Source organism: Pteronotus mesoamericanus, unplaced genomic scaffold (assembly GCF_021234165.1).
Source record: "Pteronotus mesoamericanus isolate MK-2021 breed Mesoamerican mustached bat unplaced genomic scaffold, CSHL_Meso_final contig_256, whole genome shotgun sequence".
In the NCBI taxonomy this organism is placed as follows: Eukaryota; Metazoa; Chordata; class Mammalia; order Chiroptera; family Mormoopidae; genus Pteronotus; species Pteronotus mesoamericanus.
Genome location: NW_026555108.1, coordinates 1589102 through 1612806, shown reverse-complemented (window position 1 = coordinate 1612806; position 23705 = coordinate 1589102). Strand labels below are relative to the sequence as shown.

The 23705-nt window shown below is 38.3% G+C and overlaps 1 protein-coding gene across 1 annotated transcript in view; it reads left to right on the top strand.

Annotated features, from left to right (window-relative positions):
* EDA2R (ectodysplasin A2 receptor) overlaps window positions 1–23387 on the top strand; it is an 81114-nt gene extending 57727 nt beyond the window's left edge. Inside the window, exons 3-6 of the mRNA XM_054574200.1 lie at window positions 17123–17301; window positions 17855–17940; window positions 19877–20038; window positions 22992–23387. Of these exons, the coding sequence (XP_054430175.1) occupies window positions 17123–17301; window positions 17855–17940; window positions 19877–20038; window positions 22992–23368 (804 nt within the window). The 3' untranslated portion in view covers window positions 23369–23387. The remainder of the gene's footprint in view (window positions 1–17122; window positions 17302–17854; window positions 17941–19876; window positions 20039–22991) is intronic.
* The last annotated feature ends 318 nt before the right edge of the window (window positions 23388–23705 follow it).

The following is a 23705-nucleotide window of genomic DNA, read 5'->3' as shown; positions in this document are numbered from 1 at the left end:
AAAAATTTATATGGAACCATAAATGACCCCGAATAGCCTCAGCAATTTTGAGAAAGAAATACAAAGTAGGAGGGATCAAAATACCGGACATCAAACTCTACTACAAAGCCACTATACTCAAAACAATCTGGTACTGGTACAAGAAAAGACTCATAGACCAGTGGAACAGAATAGAAAGCCCAGAAATAAGCCCAGGTCTCTATGGGCAACTAATATTTGACAAAGGGGGCAGAAGCATACAATGGAGCAATAATAGCCTCTTCAACAAATGGTGTTGGGAGAGCTGGACGGCTACATGCAAAAAATTGGAATTGGATCATCAGCTGACACCATACACAAAAATAAACTCAAGATGGGTAAAAGACTTAAATATAAGTCGCAACACCATAAAACTCCTAGAGGAGAACATTGGCAGGAAACTCTCAGATATCCCACGCAGCAATTTTTTCACTGATATGTCTCCTAAAGCAAGGGATATAAAGGAAAGAATAAAGAAGTGGGACCTCATCAAAATAAGAAGCTTCTGCATGGCAAAAGAAAACATCAGCAAAATGAAAAGGGAGCCAACCCTATGGGAAAATATAGTCGCTAATGATACATCAGATAGAGGTTTGATCTCCAAGATATATAAAGAACTCACTCGACTCCACTCCAAGAAGACAAACGATCCAATCAAAAAATGGGCAAAGGACCTGGGCAGATGCTTTTCCAAGGAAGATATACAGAGGGCCCGGAGACATTTGAAAGGATGCTCAGCATCACTAGCCATCAGAGAAATGCAGATCAAAACCACCATGAGGCACCACCTCACACCGGTCAGAATGGCCATCATAAACAGATCTACAAACAACAGGTGCTGGCGAGGCTGTGGAGAAAAGGGAACCCTAGTCCACTGTGGTGGGAATGCAGATTGGTGCAGCCATTGTGGAAAGCAGTGTGGAATTTCCTCAAAAAGCTGAAAATGGAACTGCCTTTTGATCCAGTGATTCCCCTGCTGGGACTGTACCCTAAGAATTCCAAAACGCCAATTCAAAAGAACCTATGCACCCCAATGTGAATAGCAGCACAATTGACAATAGCCAAGTGTTGGAAGCATCCTAAATGCCCATCAGTAGATGATTGGATCAAAAATCCATGGTACATATACACAATGGAATACTACGCAGCAGAAAGAAGAAAAGAACTACTAAACTTCATGATAGCATCGGTGGAACTGGAGAGCATTATGCTAAGTGAAATAAGCCAGGGGGCGAAAGACAAATACTATATGATCTCACCAATAAGTGGAACTTAACCAACAATACAAAAATGCAAGGGAAATAAGAGCAGCAACTTGCAAGGAAAAGCAATCAACAGAGACAAGAGGGAAGCGGGGGCAGGGAAAAGGAAGGGAAGGGGAAAGTCAAGGAACATATAGCAAGGACTCATGGACAAAACCAAAGGGGAAGAGCTGAGGGAGGGAAGGAGGGAGGGGGCAAGGGAAAGTGGCCAGGGGGTAGGCAGAGACAAATGTATTTGAAAAAATAAATTAAAATAAAATTTAAAAGAACATAAAATTTTACACTTTTTATTTATGCAGTTTATTATATGTCAATTACACATGAACAGCACTATTTTAAATGGTAACCATTGTCATCACACACATTTAGCATGTTATTGTTACCAATACCAAGATTACATTCAGCATCTATCAAAAGAAACTCATTTTTCAAAAAAAAAAAAACATGTTAGAATAAATACACAGTATTTTTTAAATAACTTCTGGGGTTTTTGGGACCCCCTCATAAGTGGTGGGCATTAAGGGAAAGACTGACTGCAATACAGTCATAGGAGGGGATTGTAACACCCCGCTAACATGAATGTATCAGTCTTTCAGACCAAAAAAAAAAAAAAAATCAACAACGCAACGGTGACCTCAAATGACACACTGGATTGGATGGATTTAACTATGTTTACATAGCATTTTATCCCAAAACAGCAAAATATACATTCATCTCAAGCGCACATAGAATATTCTGAAATATAGATCACATGTTAGGATACCAAATACATCTTAACAAATTCAAAAAGATTGAAATCATATCAAGCATCTTTTCTGACCACAAGAGTATGCAACTAGAAATCAATAAAATCAAAAAACTGAAAAATATTCAAACACATAGAGGCTAAATAACATGTTATGAAACAATGGGTTAACAATGAGATCAGAAACAAACCAAAACTAACCTGGAAGCATGTTAAAATGAATACACAACAACCCAAAATTTATGGGACACAGTGAAAGCAGTCTTGAGAAAGAAGTTTATAGCATTACGGGCCTACCTGAAGAAGCAAGAAAATTCTCAAATAAACAATTTAACATGACATCTAAAAGAACTAGAAAAAGAACAACAAACAAAGTCCAGAGGAAGTAGAAGGAAAGAAATAAATGACATAAAGACTTAAAAAGTATAAAAGATCAATAAAACCAGTAGTTGTTTTTTTTTTTAAAGAATAACAAGATTGATGAAACTTTACCCAGACTCATCAAAAGAGTGAAAGAGAGAGAAAGAGAGAACTCAAATTAAATGAAAGATGAGAAGTAACAACTGACACCACAGAAATTCAAAGGATTGTAAGAAAATGCCATGAACAACTATATGCCAAAAAATTTGGACAACTGGGCAAATTGCATTAATTCCTAAGAACATACAATCTTCCAAAATTGAATCAAGAAGAATCAGAAAACCTGAATAGACCAATAGTTAAACTAATGAAACTGAAGCAGTAATCAAAATACTCCCACCAAACCAAAGTCCTGGACTGGATGGCTTCACAGGCAAATTTTACCAAACATTCAAAGAATAACATCTATCCTCTTCAAAATATTCCAAAATATTCAAGAGGAAGGAAGACTTCAAGTCTCTTTTTATGAGACCAGCGTTATTCTAATTCCAAAACTTGATAAAGAAATAAAACTATAAAGAAAGAAAACTATAGGCCAGTACCCACAAAATATTAGCAAACTGGATCCAGCAATACATTAAAAAGATCATATACTATAATCAAGTGGAATTTATTCTGGGAATGCAAGTTTGATACAATACCTACAAATCAATAAACGTGATACACCACATAAAATGAAGAATATAAGTCACATGATCATATCACTAGAAAAAGCATTTGATAAAATCCAGCATTCATTTGTGATAAAAGCTCTCAGCAATGTGGGAATACAGGAAACATTTCTCAATGTAATAAATGCCATGTATGAAAAACCCACAGCCATCATCATACTCAACAGGCAAAAACTTCAAATGTTTCCCTTAAGATCAGGAAGAAGACAGGGATGACTGCTTTCACCACTCTTATTCAACATAGTACTGGAAATCCTAGCCACAGCAGTTAGACAAGAAGAAATAAAAAGCATACATATGGGAAAGATGGAAAACTGTCATTACTTGCAGATGATATGATACTGTATATAGAGAACCCAAAAGAGTCCACCAAAAACTACTAGAACTGACCGATGAATTCTGTAAAGTAGCAAGATACAAAATAAATATCCAGAAATCAGTTGCATTTTATACACCAATAATTAAATATCATAAAGGGAAACTAAGAAAACAATCTTATTTACAATTATATCAAAAAATAAAATATCTAGGAATAAAATAACCAAGGGTGGTTATTTTACTGAGAAAATTATAAGACATCGAGGAAAGAAATTGAAGATGATGAAAATAAATAGAAGTATGTACAATGTTCATGGATAGGAAGAATTAACATTAAAATGTCTATGTTACCCAAAACAATCTATAGATTCAATACTATTCCTATCAAGTTACCAATGGCATATTTCACAGAATTAGATCAAGTATTCTAAAAATGTATATGGAACCACAAAGGACCCTGAATAGCCACAGCAATTTTGAGAAAGAACAAAGTGGGAGGAATCATACTACCTGATATCAAACTACATTATAAGGCCATAGCAATCAAGACAGCATGGTATTGGCATTAAAATAAACATATAATCAATAAAACAGAATAGAGATCCAAGAAATAAACCCATGCCTTTATGTACAATTAATATTTGACAAAGAAATTAAGAACATACCATGGCGGGGTAAAGATAGTCTACTCAATAAATGGTGTTGGGAAAATTGGACAGACAAGTGCCAAAAAATGAAACTGAACAACCTTATTGTACCATACACAAGAATAAACTCAAAAATGGATTAAAGACAAATGTTAGACTCAAAGTAACAAAATAGAGACAAACTCGGTAGAATAGACAGTTTTCAGAGGGGAGTGAGGTTGTGTGGTTGGGTTATAAAGGTAAAGAGATTAACAAAACCAAAAACCTTATCAACACAGACAACTGCATGGGGATTATGTGAGGGGAAGGGCTTTGTGGGGATGTAAAAGAGTGTAAAGGAGGGATAAATGGTGATGGAAAGGAGACTTGACTTGGGGTGATGAACATACAATATACAGATCATATATTATAGATTCATACACCTGAAACCTATATAATTTTATTAGTGAATGTCATCCCAATATTCATGTAAAAAGAAAGTAGAGGAAAATTTTAAAAAATGCTTGCACTTGGAAAAATAAATAAAATTAATTGAGACGTTTTGTAACCTTTTGTAGCCTATCCTAGATTGCTATGTGCAGTTGAGAAGAACATGTATTCTTTTGTTGCGTATAGTGTTCTATATGTGCCAGGTACGTTAGTTGGTTTACAGTTTTTAAAACCCTCTCTATGCCCTGGCTGGTGTGGCTTAATGGATTGAGCACCGGCCTGTGAGCCACAGGGTTACTGGTTTGATTCCCAGTGTAGGGCACATGCCTGGTTGCATGGCAGGTCCCCAGGAAGGGGCGCAAGGGATGGAGCCACACATTGATGTTTCTCTCCCTCTCTTCCCTTCTCTAAAAATTAATAAATAAAATCTTAAAAAAAATAAAACCCTCTCTAGATATTCAATCCATTATTGAAAGTAGGATATTGAAGTCTACAACTAGTTTTGTAGAATTTTTATTGCTGACTTAAGTTCTGTCAAGGCTTGCTTCATAGATTTGGGGGCTCTGTTATTGGTGCATATGTTTTTATATATTTTTTCATATTTCTTGGTGTATTGACCCTTTATTAATATATAATGTCTGTCCTTGCCTCTTGTAGAAGTTTTTACTTAAAGTCTATTTTGTCTCACATTAATATAGACACTCCAGCTCGCTTTTTGGTAGTTGGCATGGAATATGTTTTTCACCCTTTTACTTTCAACCTATCTGTGTCTTTGGATCTAAAGTGACTATTTTCTAGACAGTATATAGGTGAATCATGCCTCTTTTAAAATTTCAGTCTGCCAATTTGCCTTTGTGGAGCTTTATGTATTGGCATTAAAAATAATACTATAAAAGAATACTTCTGACATTTTATTATTTGTTTTATATATGTCATATCATATTATATCTTTTATTTTTTACGTCATTGCATTTTTTGTTAGTTTACTTTTTTGCAGTGAGAAGTATTAATTTCTCTATCATTGCTATTGTGTATATTTTAGATATTTTCCTTGTGGTTACATGTGGATTCCATTTAGCATCCTAAATTTTAACAATGTAGTTTGAACTAATACCAGCTCCAATAACACGCAAAAACTATACTCTTATTCAGCTTTTTCTCACCTCCCTTAATATTATTGTTGTCACTTTTTTTGTTATCTTAATCCTTATGTGCCCCATAACAAATTTATAACTATTTTTTTTATTTTAAATCATATAGGAAATAAAACATGAATTTAAAAACAAAATCTACAATAATGCTACCTCCTATATTTGTCTATGTATTTACCATTACCAGAGATATTTCTTATTTTGTATGGCTTTGAGTTACTATCTGTTAATAACCAGAAAACTGCCTTTAGCAAATCTTGTAGAACACATGTAGTGGTATCAAACTCCCTCACCTTTTATCTAAGAATGTTTTAATTTCTCCATTTTTAAATGATATTTTTGCTGGGCATAAAACTTTTGGTTAACAATTTATATTTTTTTACTTAAATATGTCACATTATTGCCTTCTAGTCTCCACAGTTTCTGAAGAAAAATTGACCTTTTTACCTTATTGAGGATCTTTTGTACTTAACAAGTTGTTTCTCTCTTGCTACTTAAAGGTATTGTCTTTGTCTTTAGTTAACAATGTTTTGTTTATGTCTCAGTATGAGTCTCTATGACTCCTACTTGAAGTTCATTGAGCATTGTGGATGTGTTTATGTATTTCAGCAAATTTAGGAAATTTTCAGCATTATTTTTTCAAATATTATTTCTTCTCTTGTGTCCCTCTATTTCTCTTTTTCCTCTGGGACTCCTGTAATGTGTATGTTAATACACATAACAATGTCTCTTACACTTGTTTATTTATTATTGTTTTGATCGTCTTCACAACTTTCTTGCCTCCTAGTTTGCTCATTCCTTGTTCTGCCTTCTCAGATATACTGTTGAATAAATCCAGTGAATTTTTAAAGATTTTATACATTTATTTTTAGAGAGAAGGGAAGGGGGGGAGAAAGAAAAGGGAGAAACATAAATGTGAGAGAAAACCATTGATCTGTTGCCTCGTCTACACACCTCAATGAGGGACCATGCCCCAACTGGAGACCGAACCTGCAACCCAAGCATGTACCCTGATTAGGAATTAAACTGGCAATCTTTCATTTTGTGGGATGAGGGCCAACCAAATGAACCATACCAGTCAGGGCAGTCTTGTGAATTTTTAATTTCAGTTCTTTTATTTTTCATCTCCTGTATTTCTGTTTCGTTTCTTTCTATATTTTCTTCTTTATTTATATTCCCATTATGTTTATACATATATTTCCTGATTGTCTTTAGTCTTTGTACACTTTTTTTATCATATTTAAGACAGCACTTTTAGTCATTGTCTAGTAATTTCAATATTTTAACATCTCCAAGAAGAGTTTTTGTCAATTGTATTTGTTTCTTCAAATGAGCTATATATTTATTCCTGCTTATTTTATGACTTGCTTTTGTTATTCTTGACAACTAGTCATATTTTATTCTAATTTGGTAACTCTGGAAATCAGATTCTCCTTCTCCCTCACATTTAGCTGTTTTAAAATAACTTTATTTGTTATTGGCTATAGTAGTCCATTTGTTGAGGTGTTTTCCGAAGGTATTGTTGCAAAGACTGCCATATGTGGTCACTTAAGTCTGTGTTGCTTTAGACTGTGTTCAGTTAATATTTTGAGAGATTTCCTTGAGTTCCTAGAGTTAAAAAAATAACAACAACAACAAAAGAACACACACACACATGCACCCCTTTCCCAGTTTTTGCAGATTGGCTCTGTGCTGAAACACTCCTTCAACACTTTGCAAAACTTGGACTTAATTGATGTATCAGCCCAGTGTGTAAACTTTGAGTCTTCCCTGGTCTTTTCTCAGAATGTGTCTTGCCCTACACATGCATGAGCTTTTCTAAATCATCCCATATATATGGGCACTTGTAAATGTCTTAATTTCCTAAAGGATTTCTTCCAACTTTAGCTCCCAAGATTAGACACACTATCGTGTGTCTTCACCCATTATTTATTTTCCCAGGTATCTGTACTTTATTACTTTGCTTAGTAACATTTTTTAAACAAATGCCCACCCTTTTTTCAGCCTGCATTCTGAATCAAGTAAAACAGAAGTAAGCACCATGTATCAGCCCTTCAGGTAACCCACAGACAGGTTAAACCACACATACACAGTAGTTTGCAAATAAGTTTTGCTAAGCTCACTGGGAAACTAGGGATAAGGATCTCACACTAGAAACATGGTTTGATGCCACTTAAAGACTGCCTCCACTTTAACTGGTACTGCTATGGGGAGAAGTCTGTGTTAAGAGCAAGTAAAAATGGCACAAAATGTTCCTAGAATTCACATGACTCTATTCTACGAAGACAACCCAATTAAAAAATGGGCAAAGAACCTGAACAGACACTTCAAGGAGGACATACAGAGGGTCCAAAGACATATGAAAGGGGAGATCGAGATGGCGGAGGAGTGAGTGAAAGTCACACTGACATCCTCCAAGGAACAACCTGGAATAACAATTAAATTGTGGAGAAATCACCTGGAACAAACAACTGAACAATAGCGAGAGAAGAGCCCTGTAACACTGGAAACAAGAGAATGGGCTTTAGCGCAATCTAACTGATAAGGAGTGTGGTAGAGACTCAAGAAGGGGGGTGGGGTACCCATGGGCAACAACACCAGAAGGATATTGAAATGGCCAGCTGGATCCCCCTGAGAAGAGGGAGTCTAAACCAAAAGTGGGGATCTCTAGCCCACAGCACCAGAGCCCAAAAGGTACCCAGAAAACAGCCAGCTGCAAAAAGCAGCAGCGTTGCTCTCTGCAAGCCACAGGTGGCTGGAGATGCAAAGAACTGTTTAAAGGGCCAACACAAAATTTTTATTTGCAGCCACTTACCCTTGTTTCTGGCAAAGGTTGGGGCAGAGTGGGCTAGAGACACCCAAGGAGAGACTGAGGAAGGAGACTTTGGGGAGAGAACTGAGAGAGTAGCCGGCGGGATCTCGGTGCTGCCTCATCCCCAACGCGGCAGCAGCCATCTTGCTCAGGCAGAGACCACTGCCGCTGAGCAACACCAGTGACAGAGGACCCAATAGCCCGGGCCCAGGTGGGATTCTACCCCACCCTGCGTGATCTAAGCCACCTGCTGAGTGCAGAGTGGCAGCTACAGACAGTAGATCCCTGGCTAAAGGGGGCACACAGAAGTTGGAGAAACTTAAGGAGAGACTGGGGATGAAGGCTTTGAGGAGAGAATGGAGAGAGTAGCCGGCAGGATCCCAGTGCTGAAACCCCGCCCCCAGGAAGGACTCCGCCCCACCCTGAGCTGTCTAAGGTGCCCTGCTGAGTGTAGAGTAAATGGATTAGCAACTGAAGGAAACTGCCATAAACAGTATATTACTGGAAGTCTCGAACAGACTGTCAAAGGTCAGACAGGGACGACATCTGACATCATCAGAGCCAGATCCAGAAAGTAAAAACAGCGGTTTTTTACCATAGAAGTTCACACCACAAAGTCAGGAAATCAAGAAGGATCAATGTAAGAAGCAGAAGCAAAAAAGAAGAGTCTCACAAATAATGGGAAGACAAAGGAACACCCCCCCCAAAGGAAGGGAAAGGAGGAATCCCCAGAAAGAGAACAAAATGAAATAGAGGCAAGTAAACTCTCAGATATTGAGTCCCAAACAACAGTTCTAAGGAAGCTCAATGAGCTCAGTCACCTCAGAGACAATTACCAAAAACTACACGGAAACTATGAGGAACATACTGAAAACTATATCAGCATTAAAAAGGAAATAGAAACTGTCAATAACAGACAAGAGGAAATGAAGAATACAATTTCAGACTCAAAGAACACAGTGGAAGGAATCAAAAGCAGGCTAGATGAAGCTGAGGACTGAATCAGCAAGCTAGAGGACATGGTAAAAAAAAAAAAAGCTCCCAGAAAGAGGAAGAAAATGAAAACAGACTCAAAAAGAATGAAGAGGCATTGAGGGAAATGCAGGACAATCTGAAACAAAATAATATCCGTGTAATAGGAATACCAGAAGGAGAAGAGGATGAGGAAGAGATAGAGAACCTGTTTGAAAAGTAATGATGGAAAACTTCTCTAATTGGAGGAGAGAAAAAGACACACAAGTCCAGGAAGCACAGAGGGTCCCATTCAAGAGGAACCCAATGAGGCCCACTCCAAGACACATCATCATTAAAATGGCAAATATCAAAGAGAAACAGAGAATCCTGAAGGCAGCAAGGGAGAAACAGGTGGTAACATATAAGGGAACCCCAATACAGGTAGCATCTGACTTCTCAACAGAAACACTGCAAGCCAGAAGGGACTGGCAAGAAATATCCCAAGTAATAAAAGCAACAGCCTGCAACCAAGACTGCTCTACCCAGCAAGGCTCTCCATTAAAATGGAGGGTGAAATAAGGAGTTTTCCAGACAAAAGAAGGCTAAAGGAATACACCTCCACCAAACCAGCACTGCCTAATATGCTAAAGGGACTGCTTTTAGGTGAAGAAAAAGTTTCTATGAATACCCAGTTCCTTTCACAGTTGCCAATACTTGATATTACCAATATTTTTAATATGTATTAATCAGATTGTGACAATGATATGTTATTTTAATTATTCCTGTATTATTTATTGAAACTAAACCTGTTTTGTATATTTCCTGTCTATTTCTATTATTTTAAGAAGCTTTAAATGACTATTTGGTATTCTTTATCTAATCTTTTATTAAATGTTTGGAGAATTTTTTCCCTAAAAATGCAAACAAACCATTAACCCTTTTTTAGATGTGTTGCAAATACTACCCTATTCTATTACTTGTCCTTTAACTTTTTTTATATGTATATTACAGTACAGTCTGAAATGTTTAATATACTCATATTGTCAATATTTTATTTTATAGTTTCTGGGTTTGACTATTTTAGTTCAAGGTAAGAAAATTATAACTTTGTTTTTTATCCTAAACCTCTTAGATTCTACCTACATATTGATTTTTAACTCCCCTGAATATTTCTTGTATAATGTGTGAAATAGGGCTCTGTATTTTTTTATTTCAAGTAATGGTGGTCCATGTACCTTATTCATTGAATAACCTTATTTTATCCAGTGATGTGTAATATCAACTTAATCATATATTCCATTGTTAGGCAGATATATATATTTGTCTCTAGAATGCTCATTATATTTAATTGATCTGATTGATTATTTCTGTGCTGATGTCATGTTGGTTTAATTACTGAGACTTTATAATGGTTTTAAATTTTTTAACACTGTATAATTAACTTTGACATTTAAAAAAATAGACAAAATCAATCTGCATTTAAGAAAGAGAGAGAGAGAGAGAGAGAGAGAGAGAGAGATGGAACTCCTACCTTTTGTGATAACATGGATGGAACTGGAGAATATTAAGCTAAGTGAAATAAGCCAGTTGATGAAAAACAAATACTATATGATCTCTCCTATAATTGGACACTATTCAACAAAATAAACTAACGAACAGAATAACCACAGGCACGGAAACATGGAGCTGACTGAAAGTGACCAGAGGGGAGGGGGAAAGAGGACAATGGTGGAAAGAAGGGGAAGGGCCTAGACAAAGAACACGTACGAATGACCCATGGACATGGACAACAGAGTGGGAATTGACTGTGGGAGTGGGTGGTGGTGGTGGTGGGATGGGTGGAGGGGGCTAAATGGGGAAAAATAGAAACAACTGTAATAGAATAAACATGATTTATAAATTTAAAAAACTACTAAAATAATAAAAAGTAAATTTAAAAAGCCATATGAAAGTATGTTCAGCATCACTAACCATCAGAGAGATGCAAATTAATGCCACAATGAGATACAACTTCACATTGATCAGAATGGCCATAATAAAGAAATCAATAAACAACAAGTGCTGGTGAGGATGCAGAGAAAAGGGAACCCTAGTACAATGTTGGAGGGAATGCAGACTGGTGCAGCCACTGTGGAAAGCAGTGTGGAATCTCCTCAAAAAGCTAAAAATGGAACTGCCTTTTGACCCAGAGATTACACTGCTGGGATTATACCCTGAGAATCCTGAAACACCAATTCAAAAGAACCTATGCACCCCAACGTTCATAGCAACACAATTTACAATAGCCAAGTGTTGGAAACAGCCTAAATGTCCATCACTAAATGAGTGGATCAAAAATCTATGGTACAGTTACAAAGTGGAATACTATGCAGAAAAAAGAAAGAAAGAGCTCCTACCTTTTGCAACAGCATGGATGGAGCTGGAGAGCATTATGCTAAGTAAATAAGCCAGGTGGTGAAAGATAAATACCATATGATCTCATCTATAAATGGAACCTAATCAACAAAACAAACAAGCAATTAAAATATAACCAGAGACATGGAAATAAAGAGCAACCTGAGAGTAACCAGAGGGGAGGGGATAACATGGGAAAGAAGGGGAAGGTTTGTCAATGAACATGTATAAAGGACCCATGGACAAAGCCGAAGGGGAGTAGGATTGAGGGTGGGAGGTGGGGGTGAGAAGGGAGGGGCGGAGTGGGGGGAAATGGAGACTACTGTACTTGAACAACAATAAAGTATCATTTATAATTTGCCTTTTTCTTGATTCAGCATTTGCTTCATTGCATAAACCTTTGACTGTTTCCAGGAGCTATCACAACGTTGATTCTGACAGTTTCTGCTTGCTTTTGTATGTTCCTATTAGGGAATGAAAAAGCTTGGAACTGCTGTCTCTTCCTTTGTCCTGACATCCTTTGTTATTTTTAATATATGGATTTCAACATCGTTCAACATTTATATTTTCTACAAGAATATCAAAGTATAAAGGAAATTAAGGATATTTTAATTATAAAATAAATATAAAGCCAAAAACAAGTATTTGAGGTGGCTGGCCTGGGAGATACACACATTATTTTAATCCATTGGCTAGAATGTAGGCATATGGCCCCAACTAACTGCAGTAGGCATAGAGAAAGTTGGCTATGATATTCCCAAAGAGAAAGAAGAATGAGTTTCATGAACAATCAGCCAGCTTCTGCCAGAACTATCAAATAGTTCATTTCCATTTATAACTAGAGTTCTGTCTTTGAGAAAGAACTATGACACACCAAGCTGGAGCCTTTTTCTTAGATTAAAATGCTATAGCGAGAAGAATATTTATGGATCATCTATTTCAATCTCTTTTGATTCTCAAAAACTGAGAGGGGCTAGCCAGAGCAACCCTGAGTCAATACTACACCTGAGCCAAGAGCCAGCTGGATAATTCGTCTCTCCTCTATACCATTGTCATTCAAACATTTTTTAACATTACCAAGAGTAAGAAATAAATTTCTCTGGAGAATCAAGATAACGGAGGAGTGAGTGGAAGTCAGACTGACCTCCTCCCAGGACCTACCTGGAATTACAACTAAATTGAAGAGAAATCACCTGGCACAAACAACTGAACAAGAGCAAGAGAGGAGCCTTGTAACCTCCGACACAGAAGAATTGGCTTTAGGGCAATGTGATAAGGAGTGCGGTACAGACCTGAGAAGGCGGGCGGGGTGCCCACGGGCGGCAGCACCAGAAGGATATTGAAACGGTCAGTGGGATCCCCCTGAGAAGAGGGAGTCTAAACCAAAAGTGGGGATCTGTAGCCCACAGCACCAGAGCTCAAAAGGCACCCAGAAAACAGCCAGCTGCAAAAAGCGGCAGGATTGCTCTCTGCCAGAGACAGGAGGCTGGAATCGCAAAGAACTGTTTAAAGGGCCAACGCATAAATTTTTATTTGCAGTCACTTACCCTGGTCTCCAGTAAAGGTTGGGGCAGAGTGGGCTAGAGATGCCGGAGGAGAGACTGGGGAAGGAGGCTTTGGGGAGAGAACTGAGAAAAAAGCCGCCAGGATCTCGGTGCTGACTCATCCCCCATGCGGCAGCAGCCATCTTGCTCAGGCGGAGACCACCTCCCTGAGTGGTTTCAGAGACAAAGGACCCAATAGCCCTGCCCCCAGATGGGGTTCCAACCTGCCCTGTGCTGTCTAAGCTGCCTGCTGAGTGCAGAGTGGCAGCCACAGACAGTAGATCTCTGGCTAAAGGGGGCACACAGAGGTCTAGAGACACTTGAGAGATGGAGACAGAGGCTTTGGGAAGAGAACAAAGAGAGTAACTGGCGGGATCCCAGTGCGGACCCCTCCCCCATAGGGCTGCAGCTGGAGAGGACCCAATAACCCCGCCCCCAGAAGGGACTCCGCCCTGCCCTGAGCCGTATAAGGCGCCCTGCTGAGTGCAGAGTAAATAGATTAACAGCCAAAGGAGAAAGCAACGAACAGTAGTTTACTAAAGCCTCGAAGAGACTAGCTAAAGTCAGACAGGGATGACATCTGACATCAGAGGCAGATCCAGAGAGAAAAAACAGTGGTCTCCAACCATAGAAGTTCACACCACAAAGTCAGGAAATCAAGAAGGATCAACTTAAGAAGCAGAAGCAAAAGAGAAGAATCTCACAAATAATGAGAAGACAAAGAAGTATGCCCCACTCAAAGGGAAATGAGGAATCCCCAGAAAGAGAACAAAATGAAATAGAGGCAAGTAAACTCTCAGATATTGAGTTCCAAACAACAGTTCTAAGGAAGCTCAATGAGCTCAGTCACCTCAGAGACAATTACCAAAAACTACATGGAAACTATGAGGAACATACTGCAAACTATATCAGCATGAAAAAGGACATAGAAGCTGTCAATAAGAGACAAGAGGAAATGAAGAATACAATTTCAGACTCGAAGAACACAGTAGAAGGAATCAAAAGCAGGCTAGATGAAGGTGAGGACAGAATCAGGGAGCTGGAAGACAAGGTAGAAAAAAGCTCCCAGAAAGAGGAAGAAAATGAAAAAAGACTAAAAAGAATGAAGAGGCATTGAGGGAAATGCAGGACAACCTGAGATGAAATAATATCCATGCAATAAGGATACCAGAAGGAGAAGAGGATGAGGAAGAGATAGAGAACCTGTTTGAAAAGTAATGATGGAAAACTTCTCTAATTGGAGGAGAGAAAAAGACACACAAGTAACATATAAGGGAGCCCCAATACAGGTAGCATCTGACTTCTCAACAGAAACACTGCAAGCCAGAAGGGACTGGCAAGAAATATTCCAAGTAATAAAAGCAACAGCCTGCAACCAAGACTGCTCTACCCAGCAAGGCTCTCCATTAAAATGGAGGGTGAAATAAGGAGTTTTCCAGACAAAAGAAGGCTAAAGGAATACACCTCCACCAAACCAGCACTGCCTAATATGCTAAAGGGACTGCTTTTAGGTGAAGAAAAAGTTTCTATGAATACCCAGTTCCTTTCACAGTTGCCAATACTTGATATTACCAGTATTTTTAATACTTATTATTCTGTTTATGACAATGATGTCATTTTAATTGTTTCTTTACTATTTGTTTAAACTAAACCTGTTTTAGTATATTTCTTGCCTATTTCCATTTTATTTTTAATGAAAAAAAGCTTTAAATGACTTTTTGGTATTCCTTATCCATTTATTGATTAAAGGTTTGTAGAACTTTTTTTCCTTAAATACAAAAACAAAAAGAAAAAAAATACTGTTAACCATGTTTTAGATGTGTTGAAAATACTTTTCTATTGTATTCCTAGTCTTTTAACTTTTGTTATATGTATATTACTATATAGTTAAATGTTTAATATAGTCATATTGTCAATATTTACTTTATAGCTTCTGGGGTTGAATATTTTACTTCAAGTCATGAAAAATATTCCTTCTATTTTCTTCTAAAACTCCTTAGATTCTACATATTGATTTTTAACTCCCCTGAATATTTTTTGTATAATATGTGAAATAGAGCTCTATATTTGTTTTATTTTATTTTTATTTTTTTTTTTTTTTGGTTTCATGGGTGTTTATTCAAATTAAACATCATCAAACTGTACACTTTAAATACATGCCATTTATTATATATCAGTGTAATACTGTTTTTAGAAATGCTGTCTTGGCCCACTTTGAGGCCCTGGCTAAAGGCCAGTCAGTTCCCTTTTTTGAGCAGCTAATTAAGTCCATACCCCAATCACCTCTACTGGGGACTCTCAGACTCTGGGCCACTGTCCACCATTCTAATTATCCTGAACTAGGTACAAGACAATGTGAAATAGAGCTCTATATTTGTTTTATTTCAAGTAATAGTGGTCCATGCACTTTATTTGTTGAATAATCCTTATTTTACCCATTGATTTGTAATATCAACTTATTCATATGGTACATTGTTAGACAGATATATACATTTGTCTCCAGAATGCTCATTATATTTCATTGATCTACTTGATATTTCTGTGCTGGTGTCATGTTGGTTTAATTACTGAGACTTTATAATGGTTTTAAATTTTTTAAATATTTTATAATTAACTATGACATTAAAAATATAAATAAAATCAATCTGCATTTAAGAAATAAAGAGAGAGATGGAACTCCTACCTTTTGTGATAACATGGATGGAACTGGAGAATATTAAGCTAAGTGAAATAAGCCAGTTGATGAAAAACAAATACTATATGATCTCACCTATAAGTGACAAAATAAACTAACTCTATTCAACAAAATAAACTAACGAACAAAATAAACCACTGACACAGAAACATGGAGCACACTGAAAGTGACCAGAGGGGAGGGGGAAAGAGGACAATGGTGGAAAGGTGGGAAAGGGCCTAGACAAAGAACATGTATGAATGACTCATGGTCATGGACAACAGAGTGGGAATTGACTGTGGGAGTTGGGGGTGGGGGCGGTGGGATGGGTGGAGGGGGCTAAATGGGGAAAAATAGAAACAACTGTAATAGAATGAACATGATTTATAAATTTTAAAAAATGAAATTTTTCATTATAACCCAATACATACCTACATATGTTTTATCTGTAAAAGTTTTATAAAGCAATACTGAGGTAAATTGTGAATACAACTATATGTTAAATCTCTGTAGCTCCCCACTTTCTAGAACATTGTAGAATTTCACTTTCTTTTACTTTCATAGTTACTAATGATCGGGTGATATGTGTGGTTCAGGATATGTGAGCAGGATGAAATGGGAAGAGCCAGTACACAATTCACAATGTTCTCTTTTCCCTAATGCTTCTAATCATGGCAGCACAAAGATGAAGACTCTGTAATCCTGGGGAACTAATTAAAGATAATATAAAGTAGAGCCCCCAGAAAACCTTTGGTAGGCAAATAGTGTGAGTAAGAAATAAACTTTTTTTTTAAGACATCGAGATTGTAGTTTGTTTTTTGCCGTAGCATAGCTTAGTGTACACTGACTGATATAAGCACCTAGCTTTAATACCTACTATGCACTCTGGCATTTAATATCATTATTTTATTTTGTCTTATTTCAATTTTCAGTGCTGGCTGCAATGCAGTAAATTAATTTCATGACTTGGTAATGGGTTTCAACGTGCAGTTTGTAAGCTCTATAAAATGCGCACTTATCCCAAAGCTGATCTTCTATCCAAGTTCCTATACAGCAAGGTTAATGACTCCCATTTCTCTGCAGGATTGTGGTTATGGAGAAGGGGGAGATGCATACTGCACAGCCTGCCCTCCCCGCAGATACAAAAGCAGCTGGGGCCATCATAGATGTCAAATTTGCATCACCTGTGCTGTCATCAATCGTGTTCAGAAGGCCAACTGCACAGCTACCTCTAATGCTGTCTGTGGGGACTGTCTACCCAGGTGAGCCTGCTGTATGGAACCAAGCTGTTCTGGGCCTTCTCCAGCCCTTGGAAGTCTCTCTTAACATTATCTTTCAAAGCCTAGTTGAAATGTTCTAACTGTCCATATCATGATGACTTCATGTTCCCACTAGGGAGAAGCAGTACACTGCCAAGATCCCCCTGTAAAGTGCTTAGCCCATGGTCAGCCACAGATGAGTACTTAACAACTTTATTATCATACTAGCATGCTTAGCCCAGGCCCAAGATTCAAGATGTATCTCACTTTAGACTTAAAAGAGATTACAAAGAACTTGGTATCAAAGCAGAGCTCCCCTCTCTTGTGATACTAGTTACCCTTTTGGTACAAGGTGTGGTGAATGGGGGAATAGGCTTAGTATCTGGAACTCTGAGTCAGAATCAGACATAGAGACAGAGAACTCACAAGGGATGGTGGTGGGTACTGGCTTCCAGGAGGGCAAGACTTCTAAAAGCTGCCTATGGTCCCAGGAAGGATCAATTCAACGGCATTGATTGTTTGATCACCTTGCAATTGCTTATTGCTCTGACCACAGGTTCTACCAAAAGACACGCATTGGAGGCCTGCAGGACCAAGAGTGCATCCCGTGCACGAAACAGACCCCCACCTCTGAGGTTCAATGTTTGTATCCAGTTCTCTTTTTTTTAATTCCCCAACCCATTGGGTGGCAGTAAGACAAGGTAGTAAAGACTTCTACTACCTGCTCATACTCTTTCCTGTAGGGGAGATTGGCAAGGGAATCAGATTTGAATCCTGGTTTCATAATGTATTATCTGTGTAACCCTCTGCAAATCATTGAAATTTATTGACTCTCATTTTCCTCACCTGAAAAAAATGAGTCATGATACTCGTTGTTTTTCACGCCTTATGGGATGGCTGTGTAAGTTTAATGAAATAATAGATTTAGAAGCAGCTTATAAATTATAACATGTGTATACTTGTGGATGATGATGAAGATGATGATAATGATGATATGAGGTTTATAGGAGTCCCTTTACTAGTGCTTAGGACTAATAAAGGTTGAATGAAGTACCAGGATCTAGTCTATGCCTATATCACTATTAATTTATCTGTCCATCTGTTTATCATTTTTATCTATCTACCACCTATATATCTGCTCGTGTTCTTTTTAAAATATTGATATCTTTTTAAATCATAAAATATTTAAAATATATAGAAATATTTAAATGCACAAAATATAAAATAAAAATGCTCAATAACAAACATCCACAATTAACAAATCTTAACATTTTGTGTATTTGCTTAAGATTTTTTAAAAAAAGAATGAAGACTCTGGAGAACATTATGCTGAGTGAAATAAGCCAGTCAGAGTAAGACAAATACCATATGATTTCACTTATATGTGGAAACTAATAAACAAACTAAGCTAACAAGCAAAATAGAGACAGACTCATTTATAGAGAGCAGGATGGCAGCTAAGGGGAGGCAGGTTAGGGGGTGGGAGGATTGAGCAAAAATTAAAGAGGACTCATGGATATGAACAATGGTGTGATGATTGCAGAGGGGAGAGATGTTTAAGGGGGCTAAATGGTAATGGAAAAAATACAATAAAAATAAAATAATTAAAAAAACAAAACCAGAAAAATAAAATAAACAAACAAACAAATGAAGATTCTACGGGTTTAATGGAATTCCCTGTTTCATCCTCTCTGAGTCCCATTCTCTTTCTACCTCCCCAGAGGAAACCACTATCATGAAATTATATGAATCTTGTTGATAGACTATGTCACAGTAACAAACCCCAAAATCTCAGTGACTTAATGCAATATGTTTGTTTTTCACTATGCAAAGGCCTTCCTCCATCTTATGACTATACTATTTAGATCATGTGGCTTCCAGGTTAATGGGACATGGAAAGAGATAGAGCAGCCCTACTGGCTTTTAACTACTTCAGTCTGCAGGTGACATACATTACTTCTACTTACAGTTCATTGGCTAGAAGTACTCTGATGGCCTTATTATGAAAGTGTATGGGAAATGCAGGGAAGCATGTGAATAATTGGTGAGCATTAAGACGCTGCCATTTCTCTACCCATGTTTTAATACTTATATTTTTTGTGACATATGTATATATTTATAGGCAATATATGCTGTTATTTATATTTTATAATGTTTTATATAAATGATATCAAGCTATATACTCTCTTTTTGCAATTTGTTTCCCCCTCTATATTATTTTAAGTGCTATATAATATATCATAAGACTAATAATGATTTATCCTGTGTCCTACAGATGAACACTTTAGTTTTTTTCTATTTTTCTAGGTTATATAACTAGCAGTGACATGGAAAGATCATAGAATATGTGCATCTTCAAATAATTGTAGTAATGTATACCATATTAGCAGTTTATGCCAGTTTCTCTGCTTTGTTCTTTATACTTTTTCTTGATCTACAGAGAAGTAAAACCAGTTTAGCAACCCTAATTGGAGAAGGCCCTAGGAGAGAGTGATGATCTGAGGAAGTTCAGGACCAGTGGCAGGGTGACTATTGACTGCCCACATTGACTAACCTCCTATAATTTCTTGTCTCACAGGCGCCTTCCAGTTGAGCTTAGTGAAAGCAGATGTACCCACAGTGCCCCCTCAGGAGGCCACACTTGTACTGGTGAGCAGTCTGCTCGTGATGTTTACCCTGGCCTTCCTGGGGCTCTTCTTCCTTTACTGCAAGCAGTTCTTCAACAGATATTGCCGCCATGGTAAGTGTAGCTGCTTCACGTATTGCATAAATCAAGAACAAGGCTATGATTAGCAGAAAAGAGGAATTTGGGGGTCTGAGAACTAATAGGCCTTCCATACAGTGCTAGAAAACCCCAGAGGTGGACTGCCTGGAATAGAAAGCATGGGACTTCAGAGATGCCTGAGGCTAACCCCTCCTATTCATGGGGCTTGTTTCATTAAGATATAGGGGTTCTTTAAGGAACAAAAAATCATGGAAAAACCCTTGGAAATAAAATCTGCAGACTTAAGTTTTAAATCTACTTCCAAATCACTTTGTAACTTTATTCACAAACTTCTACATCATCTAACTTCTTTGGGCCTCTTTCTCCCTAATCTTTAAAATGACAGGCAGAGTTAGATTAGTTGGTTTTGTTCTTTTACAAATTTTCATTTCTACTAATAGGTATAGATTTGGTAATATGTCAAACATGAAAGCAGGCTGGCTGGATTTGAGATATAACTGTAATAAAAGTGGGTGAAGTCTTGGGTAACTTATTGGTATAGTAATAACCCAAATGTGAGTAACTGAGAGCCCAGTGTCCAGAAGAGCTAGCAAACCTAGACTTTTTCCCCAGACAATAATGATATCCACAAAGGTTTGCCATCCAGTAGGAGATAGCCATGTGAAATTCCAGATGGAAGGTCATATTTAAATCAGGAGTAACATTGTGATCTGTTTTCAGCACAACTCCAGCCCCAGCCATCAACAAAAATGGGGGACAAAATGTCCATATTGCTGAGGGCAAAGATGGAGGAGGTGAGATGGTGGCTGGCCAGGACCAGGCAGGGTGTTAAAACTCCAGCCAAGGGTACTGAGGCTCAGTAAAACTTAAGGATCACCAAGGGAACTGAAAGCTATATAGAGATACCAAAGTAGGAACACAGGCTAAGTGGTGTTGATTTAATAAGGAAGGGTGAAAATAAAGTTCACAGGATACCAGGGTGCTTCAGACTCCTCCTTAGCCCACTGGATACAAGAGCCAAAGCAATACAACTTTTACCTGTCTCTATATGAGAAGATCCTCTTATGTGGACTTACCTTGGTCAGTTTGGCTCTAAGGCCTGCCAGATGATCTTCAGAAAGCCTAACAGATATGTTTGGCTACATCCAGGGCTTAACTGGAGATTAATCTAGCATTTCATGAGCTTCAGGGACACAAGGGGAACACTGTTGCCCCTTTATGACCCTTATCAAACTCTATTTCTCTCTCCTTTACTCTCTGGAAATTGTGGTTCAGGGTAGACCATCCTGTATTTGACTTTGGAGGTTAGTTTCTCAGATAGGAGCTGTTGCCCAGTCCTTGGGCATTGGTATAAAACAGGGATAATGAAGCATTTGGGCCACAGGGCCCAGAAAGTTGAAGTACCATCTGAGAGCTGCCTATCTCCCTTTTCCTGACTCAGAGAAAAGAACAGGTAATTTTTATATGCTTTTTCTGTCATCAACATCATAATGTAGTATCCTTCTGAGGAAATATGAGGGCAGGCAGCTCCCTTTGGGGTCTCAATAGGAGAAAGAGAGTTAGACATGTTTTCCATTGGGGAAGGTATTTATCAGGAGTCACTGATTTACGCACATACTGTGGTTGTATAGAAGAGATTTGTGTGTGAATTAGATCCAATATTAAGTCAATACAGAGTAGTAGGGACTGTGCCAAACTAAAGAATTCATCTCCTGTCTAAGGGGAATTTACTAGTTAGTTCCAGTTGTTTGTTACCATGAGGGAATATTCCATGTTTCAAGATCTCCTGGATTTTCAAGAGAAGCCAAAAATATGAATTTTTGTTTGAAATGGTTTTAAGCTCTGATGAGTTCTAATAAAAAATAAAACCACAACCACAATATGCAGGTCAAGAAAACACATGTAGGCTCTCAGTATGTCACATGATGTCAAATCAGACTTAAGCATAAATTACCACAAATTCAATGGCTTCAAATGACACCCATTTACAATGCCACTATTTTCATAGATCAGAAGTTTGTAGGCTCAACTGAATCTCTGTTTAGAGTCTCACAAGGCTGAAGTCAAGTAGGGTTGTGTTCCTTTCTGGAAGCTCCAGAGAAGAGTCCATTTCCTTGATTATTCAGGAGGATGGAAGAATTCAGTTCCTTGCATTTATAGAGCTGAGGTCCCATTTATCTGTTGACTGTCAGCGGAGGGTCTTTACCAGTTCCTAGATGACACCCACATTCTCTAGCTTATGACCCCATTTCTTTTTCAAAATGAGCAATGATGAATTGAGTCTTTTTTTAAAGATTTTATTTATTTTTAGAGAGGGGAGGGGAGGGAGAGAAACATCTATGTGTGGTTGCCTCTCGCACACCCCCTACTGGGGACCTGGCCCACAACCCAGGCATGTGTCCTGGGAATCAAACCAGCAATACTTTGGTTCACAGGTCAGTGCTCAGTCCTCTGAGCCTCACCAGCCAGGGCTGAATTGAGTCTTTTTGATGACTCATCTTTCTGATACTCTCTCTGATCCTTCTGCCCCCTTGTACTTTTAAGGACACATGTGATTACATTGGGCTCACTTGGGTAATCCAGGGTAATCTCCCTATTTTAAGTTCCACGATCAATACTATCTGAAAGTGCCTTTGCTATATAACATGCACACAGGCATAACACCATAGGGTTGGAAGTCATGGGGTTGGGTGTCAAAATCTTACTTCCCACAGAGGGTTATTCTTTCCTTGAAGAAATTTACTCTTTTCCCTGCTTTACCACCAGGTAGCCTCAATATAAAACCCCACTTTAAGTGTGGTTCTCAACTGTGTGACTTCAGCCTGGTGCTAGGTGCTCTGGTTCCCAGGATGAAAATGGCTAGTGCAAGCTCCCAGTCCCTTCCCTATTTTGTACTCAGGACCAAGTGCCCTGCTGAAAGGAGACCCTGCCTTTGGGTGACCCAGTGGCTTTCTGCTTCGAGTTGCAGGAGGTTCGCTGCAGTTTGAGGCTGACGAGGCAGCGGAGGAGGAATCTCTCTTCCCCATGCCACCTGGCCAGGAGACCAGTCCTGAGTCTCCACTGAGTGAAAACATCTTTGAGACCCAGCCACTTAACCCCATCCTGGATGACGACTGCAGCTCGACTCGTGGCTTCCCTACCCAGGAGTCTTTTACCATGGCCTCCTGCGCCTCAGAGAGCCACTCCCACTGGGTCCACACTCCCATCGAATGCACAGAGCTGGACCTGCAAAAGTTTTCCAGCTCTGCCTCCTATACTGGAGCTGAGACGTTGGGGGGGAATACAGCTGAAAGCTCTGGAGAGAGCCTGGAACTCAATGTGCCCTTTGAAGTCCCCACCCCTTAACTCTACTGAGGTGAGCTGGAAAGGTGGGGAAGACCAGAAATTGGAGACCACTACAAAGAAATCCTTCTCTGGAGTACCATTGTTTAGTAGGGCTAGCAGTAGAGAAACAGTAAGCTAGAATCACTGACGGATGTTAGAACAGTGGTAATGCTAATCTTTTGAGCCAGTCAGATATCACATTTCTGGGCCTTTAAGGAACTGGCTAGGTTCATGAACACCAATATCTGTATACTGGCCTTTTGCAAGGTCTCTCAGGGTCCCACTATCTACTACTTAATTATTTAGTTATCTCCCCTCATGTATATAAGCACCATGACAGCAGAGAAATATATAGATC